Source organism: Amphiura filiformis, chromosome 3 (assembly GCF_039555335.1).
Source record: "Amphiura filiformis chromosome 3, Afil_fr2py, whole genome shotgun sequence".
Taxonomy (NCBI): Eukaryota; Metazoa; Echinodermata; class Ophiuroidea; order Amphilepidida; family Amphiuridae; genus Amphiura; species Amphiura filiformis.
The window spans coordinates 25,524,910-25,536,151 of record NC_092630.1 but is presented as its reverse complement, the minus strand read 5'-3'; the positions used below and the strand labels follow the sequence as shown (position 1 = coordinate 25,536,151).

Genomic DNA, 11,242 nt, shown 5'->3' with positions numbered 1-11,242 from the left:
CACAAGGGCTGCCTGAAAGGATATGACTTATTCAACAGCATAAGGAATACAAATCAACTATGGATTGGATTTTACAAAAAAATCCATTTAACCAGGGAGCTGAAGATTTTGGGAAAAGAAGTGTTTTGGGAAAAGTGTTTGCAGTAAAAAAATCATACCCTTCAAGCTTGTGTTATAGAGCATTGACTTTACTTGTCTGCAGTTACGATATTTGCTCACAAATAAAAGACATTATATCCTTGGGACATATTACCAAAAAAATGCAATGGTTCTCAACACATATCCATCAAAGTGTATAAATGCTGGCTACACCACTATTGTGTGGTGTACCGTAACCCAGTAGGCCCTATATTTTTATACTCATTAGCATACATAACACTTTAATCATAGTCTGTTTCTATTTGTTTATTTAATGTCACACAGTATATTCCTTCGTGGACTTGGCTCAACAGCTTCTATCATTGAAAGATGTGGAATACTTGCTTAACGAGAAATTCAGCCAGGATCCCATTGAAGAGCTGTTTGGAGACTACATGGCTGCTGGCGGATCCAATGAATTTTAAGCTAATGGTTCTACCGGGGCCGGAAATGATAAGTTATCAAGTGGAGAGAAGCCTATTTGCAGTGGACTCGCTGGGGCCGGCAACACCACACAGTCAGTGTTACCAGTTATTGTACGTAACAGAGAAACAGGTGTATGTGTAAAAACTGTCGCCATGCTAGATGAGGGCAGCGATGCAGTGTTTTGTACTGAGACCTTGAGAGGTCAGTTAGGTGCATCTGGATGCAAAACTCAACTACACGTCCAGACAATTTTATGGGCCACACATTTAATGCACAGATAGTCTCTGGGTCAGCTACTGTACAGGCAACTACCGGCAGCAATGTTACTAACAAGCGTGAGGAAGATGCCCAATTTATAATTGACTCTGAGCCACTACCAACATCATTTCAACTGGGCCACACATTTAATGCACAGATAGTCTCTGGGTCAGCTACTGTACGGGCAACTACCGGCAGCAATGTTACTAACAAACGTGAGGAAGATGCCCAATTTATAATTGACTCTGAGCCACTACCAACATCATTTCAACTGGGCCACACATTTAATGCACGGATAGTCTCTGGATCAGCTACTGCACGGGCAACTACCGGCAGCAATGTTACTAACAAACGTGAGGAAGATGCCCAATTTATAATTGACTCTGAGCCACTACCAACATCATTTCAACTGGGCCACACACTTAATGCACGGATAGTCTCTGGGTCAGCTACTGTACGGGCAACTATACCGGCAGCAATGTTACCAACAAACGTGAGGAAGATGCTCAATTTGTAATTGACTCTGAGCCACTACCAACATCATTTCAACTGGGCCACACATTTAATGCACAGATAGTCTCTGGATCAGCTACTGTACGGGCAACTACCGGCAGCAATGTTACCAACAAAGAGCGTGAGGAAGATGCCCAATTTGTAATTGACTCCGAGTCACTACCAAAAAAAAAGAAAGAAAGAGGAGTAACTATCATTTCTATAGATCATAAGTCTGCCCATGGCCAAACAACTATCCCAAGATTGGACAAGTTTGATATCAAATCCCATACCTTACTTTTTTCTGGCATGAGGTTCCACCCAGACAACATCGGGTGGCAGAACCGCAAGAACCGGATTCTGATGATGATCCTGACCCACCACGACCAGGATTACAGACCAGACAAATTTGGTTGGAGCAGAAGCTTGGAGGATGTGAGTGTGCAGCCATTCAAAGGTCCAACACCTCATAGACCAACATTTGCCCCACTTCCTGAACCCATAGACTATTTCTTAATGTTTATGTCTATCACCATCCTCAGCAGCATTGCAAAGTGGCCCAACAAAGCATTGTAAAACATGTCAAAATGTCAGTGGAGGAAATGAAGGCATGGATTGGCATACACCTGGTGATGGGACTAGTGCGGATACCCTACTACCAAGATTACTGGTCCAACCATCTTGGGTATAGCAATAACCTAATTGCATGTGCCGTCACAGGTTTGACATGTTGAGTAGCTTTCATCACAGGAATGATCAGAATTTGGCTTGGAAAGGAAAAGAGGAAAACTGAGAGACGAGAAGGTATACATGTAGCTCCAAACAGACCAGGCCATGTCTGAATATGAAATTGCTGTGTTTAAAAATAAACAAGACAAATTTGGCCAATTTCTTTTAGGTGCAAGTTAGGACGGGGTTAATATCATTACTAAATATTGTCTGAGTATCTTATTGTTTTTCTCAGCACTTATTTCTAGTCTTCCTGCTAGTGTTTCAATTTTTAAACATATTATTTCTTAACGTTTGTATTTTACACTTGTATATTAAACATGTATTGTTGTATTTAGCTTTATTTCTCCATACATGTACTTTTAAGAATTTGTATATTTCATATGTAATGTTTTAACCTTTTGATGTATTTTGTTTGACCCCTGGGTACCCATGGAAAACAAACAAGTGTTATTACTGATTGGGTATCCCCAGGCTAAAGAAGATGTAATAAATAAATACTGCACTGAAGTGAGAAATTGTTTTATCATATTTTATCAGGAGTGGCTTGAAATTGCCCAGGGATTCCAACAGAAATGGCAGTTTCCCCACTGCACAGGGGCACTAGATGGAAAGCATGTCACAATGCAGGCTCCCCTAAATGCTGGAAGTACATACTTCAACTACAAGAAAACACATTTGATTGTCTTGATGGCTTTATGTGATGTCAATTATTGTTTCACCTTTGCAGGTAACGGTAAAGAAATTCAGAAATCCTGAAGGCAAAATTATGCTGTACTATTATACTCCATCGTAAAGAAGCCATGTTTATGGCGGCAATTTGAGAATGTTTTGCAACTTCTTGGGGTTTGTACAAATTCATCCATCAAAACATAAACATGTTGTCAAAATTCATGGAAGAGTACATTTGAGATAACCATACAAATGTAGCAAATGTACCTACGCATGCATGTACAAATATATCACACCTCAAAGAACATGAGTGCAGTATGCATACAGGAGAAAGTCTTTACCCATTTGGGTTTTGTGATTATAAAACTGCAACTCTGGAGAGTGCTGTAACAAAAGGTTTAGATGTCCCCTTCACTGACATTGGCAGAAAACTCGTTGCCATGGGAATTGATGGAGCGGTGATGATGCTCGTAAAAAATAACGGGGTTACTACCAAAGTACAAGAAACTGTCGCACCTGCACGTGTAGCTGTTCACTGCTTTGCACACTGTTTGGAGTTAACTGCCAAGGGTGTATTGGAATGGCACCCACGATATGCAGACTTTTCCAGAATTAATTCAAATTCTACAAAATGAGGTACAATTACCAAAAATGCATACAGGAAAATTCTTTACTCAAGTGGGTTTTGTGATTATAAAGCTGCAACTCTTTATTTATTGAAAAGACATCAAAGAACACATACTTGTGAGACACGACTGGGAGTCATCAAGTGATTAAGGAGACAGGATCACCATAAATGTGGACAAGACAGCTGTTATCAAGAGATAACCATAAAAGTGTAGCGAATGTACATACACATGTACAAATATATCAAGCATCAAAGAACATGAGTGCAGTATACACACAGGAGAAATTCTTTACCCATGTGGATTTTGTGATAATAAAGCTGCAACTCTTTATTTATTGAAGAGACATCAAAGAACACATACTTGGCATACCAGGACTTTGGCATTTTCAAACTTGCATAAACAGTTTCATCATGGGCCAACCAAATTTCCTATTTTTCTCAATATTTTGCAAAATCCTGTTTTCCATGTCTGGCAAAACACTAGTTTTCCATGACTACAAACACTAGTTTTCCAGAACCAAATCAGCTATAAATCCATCGCCCGTTTTTCATGACTACAAATACTGCCATAGAATAGAAGTAAGACAGCAAATAGATGATTTGAAACATTAGTCATTAAGAGGTTATGAAAAAAAACCACCAATGTGTATATTACCTTGTAACCTATTGTGTGCCAGTTTTTTGGAGCAACATATTTCTTGGTATTATTCCACTACTCAGCTGAAACCAAAGCAGCCAATCAGACCATTGCTATCATTAGCAGCTGCAGTTAAGATATTTATGGGAGAACTGCCACAACACTGGGAATCTTCAAGTGATGAAGGAGATAGGATCACCACAAATATGGACAAGACAGCTGGACTCTTTCATTCCAAGCACATCAATGCCAGAGCCTAGTTGGCTAGGACACCTGGCATGTCCGTGGCTTCCGAGAAGGTTCTCCACCTCGCTGTCTGTCCTGCTCGTAGTGATTTGAAGATGAGACATCCGCTTCCAAGATTTTTGCCCTTGACAAAGTCAACTTCTTCTAATGATCGCTTCGTTTGAAGACAACATTCTGCCTCCAACATCTAGCCATTGTTTGAAGACAACACCTGCCTCCAACATCTTGCTGTCTGTCCCGTCTCGTAGTGATTTGAAGACGACATAAGATTTTTGCCCTCAACAAAGTCTTCATAGTTGACACGTCGTTTGAGGATGACATTCTGCCTCCAACATCCCTTGAAATCTCACACTTACCTGAACATGACATTATGGTTGCCCGTAGTGTTGTAAATGTGGATGAATCGGTCTATGTGCCAGTCTGTAACTTAGGTCAACAAAATAGAACTGTCAAAAAGGGGATGGTCATTGCATCAATGTCACCTTTGGAGTCTTGTAAGTTGATTTCAAAAAGTCAGGTATCCACGATAAGGGAAACAGAAGTGGATGTTATGAGTGATAAGGCTCTTTATTTTTGTGATTCTCTAGAGGAAATAAGGTATTTACTTCATTTATGTATACGAGACAATTTGTACGAAACTCATCAGTAGTTGCCTTCGGATATCAGCAGAGTACACAGTATAGTCAGGTTCAGTTTTATTTTCAGTATCCTGAAGATTGGATATGCTTTGAATTACCTTGTCCTTGTTTGAAACAAATTTGAATAAAGTGATCTAAAACTAGCTGAAGATGATTTGATTTGCCTCATATGTGACAGTGAAACACATTGCTGTTTACAAATCAACACACACAATTAAAGTTGTGCCACTCACTGTTATCACAAGCATGCTTGTGTTCTTGCTGGAGAACAAACTGAGAGGCAATGCACAGGTTAGTGACATTCATGTTCAAAACTTTGATTAGGATTTCTGAAGCAAGATGTCTTTTTCTTTCTTTATTAGGATAACTTACGTTATGAATCCAACAATGTTAGAAACATAGTAATCCAAGACAGTACCTCATCCATAGATGTAGCACTATGGAACGACGCAAGCAGAAGTCCAATCAAAACAGGGAAGTACATCCGCATAACTCATACTAAATGTAGCTGCACAGCTAGCAGTTGATGGTGTATTGCCTTCATATCAGGAGAGTACACAGTGTGGTCATGTTCAGTATCCTGAAGATTGTATATGCTTTGAATTACCCTGTACTTGTTTGAAAAAAAAAATTGAATCAAGTGATCTAAAACTAGCTGAAGATGATTTGACTCATGTGACAGTGAAACACACTGCTGTTTGCAAATCTTTGTCATCATCAGCACACACAATTAAAATTGTGCCACTCACAGCTATCACAAGCTTATGTGTAAAAAGATCTTTGACATCATCATTGTCTCAGAATCTTGGTTGCATAATGAAATTCTTGATGCTAAAGTTTCTCATCCAGACTACATTATCTATCGCAAAGATAGAATTCCAGATAACAAAAAGAGTCATGGTGAAGGTGTTTTATGCAATATTAACAAATCTGTCATGACCCTCCGTCGTGAAGACTTGGAACCACCGGAAGGTGAAATTATGGTCATTGAAATACGTCCAAACAAGTGCAAAAAATTGCCTTAGTTTTATGTTACTGTTCACAGGACTTTTTACTTGATATTTTTATTCACAACTTTGAATCGGCTCTCTCCAGGGTGTCTTCCAACTTTGACTCTTCAAAATACCCAAAACTGATGGTTGTAGATAAGTCTGAGTGCCACCACATGCAATTGGTTAACAGCGTGGCATGGGTAGTAGAGCAACCAGCTGCGCTCATACTTCACGACTGACAGGAAGTCAACACCATCACAATTTCCTCATTGACATCACCCAGGTGAACGGATTCATCTATCACAAGGCTGTTCAGCCCAATGCAATGAATGACGGGAAGTTTGTCATGCGTCTGGAAAGGACCTCTGACCAAACATAATTCTGGAGAGGCGATGTTCATGCTGCTTCCATATGCTGATTTGATTGTAATTTCTTTTATATTTTCTGTGCCAGGGTGTTGAGGTGCTCTTACATTAAATTCTCGCCAGCAGACGCAGACATATACTGCATGGAGGAGTATCTTCCAGAACATCTCATGCATGTGGACCGTGAACGAGATGTTTACAGGCAAATGGTTGAGGATGCTAAGGCAGCAATAGATCCACACGAGACTCTTGGACAGCACCCACCCAATACCCCCCCAATCACCATGCACTTAGTTTTGACTTCGCTCAGCAAGTACACTTTCCATCAGACCCCCAGCAGGCAGGGCCAATATATTTCATGTGCCCCCGAAAGTGTGGCATATTTGGGGTATGTTGCGAGGCCGTGCCACAACAAGTGACATATTTCATTGATGAAGGCATGGCAGTCAGCAAGGGATCGAACTCGGTTATTTCCTAGATGTACATGACTTTTTTCGTATGCAGGGTTTTGGAGAAACCACGGTGCACTTGCACTGCGATAACTGTAGTGGCCAAAATAAAAATAAATACGCCCTTTGGTATCTAGCATGGAGAACAATTCACAAGCTGCACACAGCTATTCACCTTCACTTTCTGATCGCAGGGCATACGGAATTTGCACCAGATTGGTGCTTTGGTTTGTTGAAGAAGTCGTACAAGAACTGGCATGTAAACTGTTTAGAAGACCTTGTGGAGATGTGTCACGCAAGTTCAACAATGGGCGTCAACAAGCCATGTCTGGTAGGGACGGAAAACGGCGATGTACTTGTACCAACCTATGACTGGCAAGAGTTCCTGTCGGATTACTTCAACCCACTTACTGGTATCAAGAGCTTGCATCATATAAAGTAAGGGATGAGATCAAAACTCGACCAGCGGTTGACCGCCGGTTCTGTCCAGTTCTGTCCAGTTTATATTGTTCTGAATAATAGGAACCGGGTCAACCGCTGGTCGAGTTTTTATTTTACCCTTAACAAGCCCACATGTTTACACAAACACTAAAAATCAGTCAATGCTTGTTAACCTCATAACTTTTTCCATAGAATGGCAGATTTTATACTATTATTGCATTTCCTTTAAACATGTGTATCGTTTTTTGCTCTTTTTACTACAGGTTCAGTGCTGATCATCCCGGCTGTGCATTTTATCGTGAATTTGCGGAGTCGGACGAGAAGATGGTTCAACTGCTCAAGGATGTGAATAGGCTACCACCACCACCAGAAGCCATGCCAGACCCAATGCCTGCCCCAGGGTTGAGCGCAGCACATCAGTCCTACCTCTACAAACAGATACATCCTTTTTATTCTGCTGCTAAGCGGGACGTTACCTGCCCACAACCAGCCGATGTTGCAGAGATTGTTGATTAGGAAGTACTTAAACATTGAACATGATATACATGTAAAGACACTAAAGACTATTCTGTGATCTAAGGCTAAATGCATACAGGAGAAATTCTTTACTCATGTGGGTTTTGTGATTATAAAGCTGCAACTCTTTATTTATTGAAAAGACATCAAAGAACACATACTTGTGAGACACGACTGGGAGTCATGCGCCTGGAAAGGACCTCTTTCCAACTTTATAACTTTAATTAAACTCTCTTCCGCTCCGACCCAAAGAATGCCCAACTTAGAATGTCAATCATAATGATATTCTTATATTCTATTTACAGCTTCCCCAGATTTTCAATACCATGTGAAGGCTATTCGATGTGTTTATGTTTTAATCAACGAGATCGGAAGCTTTACATTACGAAAATTGTGTGGTTTTTTTAGGAAAAATAATGATGAATTTGTCAGATTATGCGAAGGAGAAATCAAAACCAGCAGACAGGCAACGATATGTACAGAAATTGAAGAGATGTGGGCTGCAGAAAGACCTGTACATGCTGCCAGAAGAGGCTTGGACATCAGAACCAAAGGACATCCCAACGATTCGACAATGTGACATGTACATTTACCTCATCCATACACCTAGCCCTTTCATGAAAGCTGAAACCAAGGTAACTTTTAATATTATCTTGATTCTAATTCCAACAGAATTATAATTTCTTCCTTGTATTCATGTCAAAGATACGTGATACATGTAATTCAGCTTTGCTTAAAATATCTCACTTTCAGATATATGGGGTAACAAATCATGTTAAATATGCAGGGCTACAAAATTCAACGAAGCAGAGTAAGGCAAAGCCTCCTCAGAGTAGATCCCGGTGGAGCAGCTCTGCGAGTGGCACCACCAACTCAGAGAAGAACCTACAGTGTTGCTGGTCCCAACTCTTTGTGGCATATTGACGGTAACCACAAGTTAATTAGGTAATGGTCAATGTTCAACTAATTTGTTTAATAAAGAAACTAATTTATTACCTACACCATAATGTGCTAGCAGTCTTGAACATAACAAACAGGGATGTAAGTTTGAAGGATTAATCCTACATTCAGGATTTTTTTGTGTCCAAATTTCCGCATTTATTATCAGCCCGTTTGGGGCTTTTAGCGCAAAGTTACACGCTTTTCCATATTTGTAGGATTTTTTTCTTCAGGTCTATTTACTGAACAAATACGACTTTTTGCTTCATTTCTTATCCAGAATGTTTCATAAGGATTATTTGCGGGGAAATGCAAGTAAACACAAAGCGCGCATTGCTTCAAGATGCTGGTGACAGTAGAACGGTCCAGATGACCTATGTACGATCTTTAAGTTAACATTTTCACTACAGTTTTGCATACGATAAAAGGTCATTGTGTCCAATTTTAGTAATTTTTTTCTTCTTATTCTTCATAACTCTTGTTGCAGATGGAAAATGGTCATCCATGGGGGGATTGACGGCTACAGCCGGTTCCTCACATTCTTGAAAGTTTCACCAAACAATCGGATGTCAACTGTGCTCCAGCATTTCCTAGCTGGAAGCTGCCACTGAATGTGGAGTTCCCTCACGTGTGAGAGTAGATAAAGGGGGGGAGGGACAATGACCTGTGCAACATCATGGACTACCTGCGTGGACAGGGCAGAGGATCCTTCATCCGTGCACGCTCTGTGCACAATCAACGAATAGAGCGTGCATGGGTGGATGTCTGGAATGGGGTAACAAACCTCTACTATGGTATTTTTCATTTCTTTGAACAGCAGGACTATTTGGATGTCGACAATTGGCAGAGATACCGTACTTGTAGAGCTAATCATTAAAGGCTATGGAGCCATTTCAACAGTACCCATATTTTGTGGGAAAAGGTCATTGAACTTTTACACGGGGGTCAAGTTCAAAATTGCTTGGACTTGGATAAAAACAACTGTAATGTGTTCATCTAGTCAGAAGGATTCAGAAAAAGTATAGTTTGACCTATCTACGACTTTAAGTTATGGGCAAATAGGTAACATCGTCATAGGTCAAATTTTGTCTCCGCAGCTAGGGGGCGAAAATGAAAATTACTCTGATTTTGTTGACAATGGTCTCAAACTCTTTGTTTTGCCCACGAGAAATCAGAAAAAGAATTAATTTCCATATGTAGGATGTTTCGTTACCATGGGGGCGAATATGAAAATTGCCGTGATTTTGTTGACAATGGTCTCAAACTCTTTGTTCTAGCTGCCACTAGAAATCAAAAAAAGAATAGTTTTCCCTATGTAGGATGTGTTGTTACCATGGTAATAAAGCAAAATAGGACAATATCCACTAAATCATATTGAATTCTATATTGAGTCAATTTGACCTGACAATTGTTGTGTTACCTGGTTTAGAAAGCAGCACTCTTTGAGAGTTATTCTTTTTCTCATTTCTTGTAACAAATTAATAATTTGAGAGCATTTTCAACAAAATCAGACCAATTTTTATTTTCGCCCCCTGTGGAGCCAAATTAGACATACGACGTCACAATGTTGCACTTTTGCACATAACTCCATAACCATACATCCTAGATAATGTCAAAGTATACTTTTCCTGAACAGTGGCCAGAGGATGACGATGGTATGGGTTGTGAGTAAGTTTGAATAACCTTGAACTTGACCGCCTGTGTAAAGTTCAATGACCTTTTTCCACTAAATGAGGGATGTTGTTGAAATGGTTCCATAGCCTAGATTAATCACCTCTATAAGTACTATTACTCTGCCAAATACGGCAACTTTAACATGATTTGCACAATTGTAGTGCCTAGAACTGAAATCTCTTAAATTATTACCTTGTATTCCCCAAGAACAACCTAAAAAATTCAATTCAGGATTTGTGTTGACATTCTTGGGCGTCCACATTTCAGTTAACCCAAGAACTTCACGAACTTCACTTTGTTTAAGAGGCAACAGATCATTAAGAGCTATTGTCTAGAATCATTATGATGATTTAAAGCCTTTGATTGAGAAAGCAACTAATAGAGAGGGGAAATCCTCAGACATTATTTTATGTGACAATGGGCCTGATTGGACAAGGCATCCACCTAAGTCTTACTATGTGTAGGAAGACTTTGGAGAGATACAAAGCTGGATTATATATATGCCTACATGACAACATATGCCCTTGTGACAGTGGATTCAATCAAATTGAGCATGCCCTATCATGATTTGGTTAGTAAGGTTGATACTTAAGGACACAATTTCAGGAGAAGAACCCGTCCAAGTGAATAGCGCAAACTATCTGAAGATTATGTGAATCCTCATATCAACTTCATAGATGACTTTGGTGCAGCATCAGAAAGATTCACATGTGAGATACCTGGCTTATAACAATTCTATAGTATACATGTATGGTATTAAAACACATACCAATCATGCACAAAGGTAGTTTGTCTTACCAAAAATAATGATCAACTGTGTGTATAGGAATCTACAAAATCAGTACAAATACTAAGGTGACAAGCAATGCAGCATTTCAGGAGAATAGAGGTCAGAGGCAGCAGTAGGTGTAGGTCAGGGAGGGACAGTGGTAGAGGGGAAGAGGTAGAGGATACAGGTCAGGAAACCGCGGAGAAGAGAGAGAATGAGGTGGAGAAAGAGAA

The 11,242-nt window shown here is 39.9% G+C and overlaps 2 protein-coding genes across 2 annotated transcripts; both read left to right on the top strand.

Annotated features, from left to right (window-relative positions):
* The first annotated feature begins 6,147 nt into the window (after positions 1-6,147).
* Positions 6,148-7,627, top strand: LOC140147142 (uncharacterized). Its single transcript, XM_072168922.1, is given in 4 exon segments — positions 6,148-6,477; positions 6,516-6,696; positions 6,699-7,108; positions 7,375-7,627. Coding segments are annotated over 4 exon segments (957 nt in total). The 5' UTR covers positions 6,148-6,364.
* A 765-nt stretch (positions 7,628-8,392) lies between these two features.
* Positions 8,393-9,443, top strand: LOC140147141 (uncharacterized). Its single transcript, XM_072168921.1, is given in 4 exon segments — positions 8,393-8,572; positions 9,054-9,159; positions 9,161-9,220; positions 9,222-9,443. Coding segments are annotated over 4 exon segments (561 nt in total). The 5' UTR covers positions 8,393-8,399.
* The last annotated feature ends 1,799 nt before the right edge of the window (positions 9,444-11,242 follow it).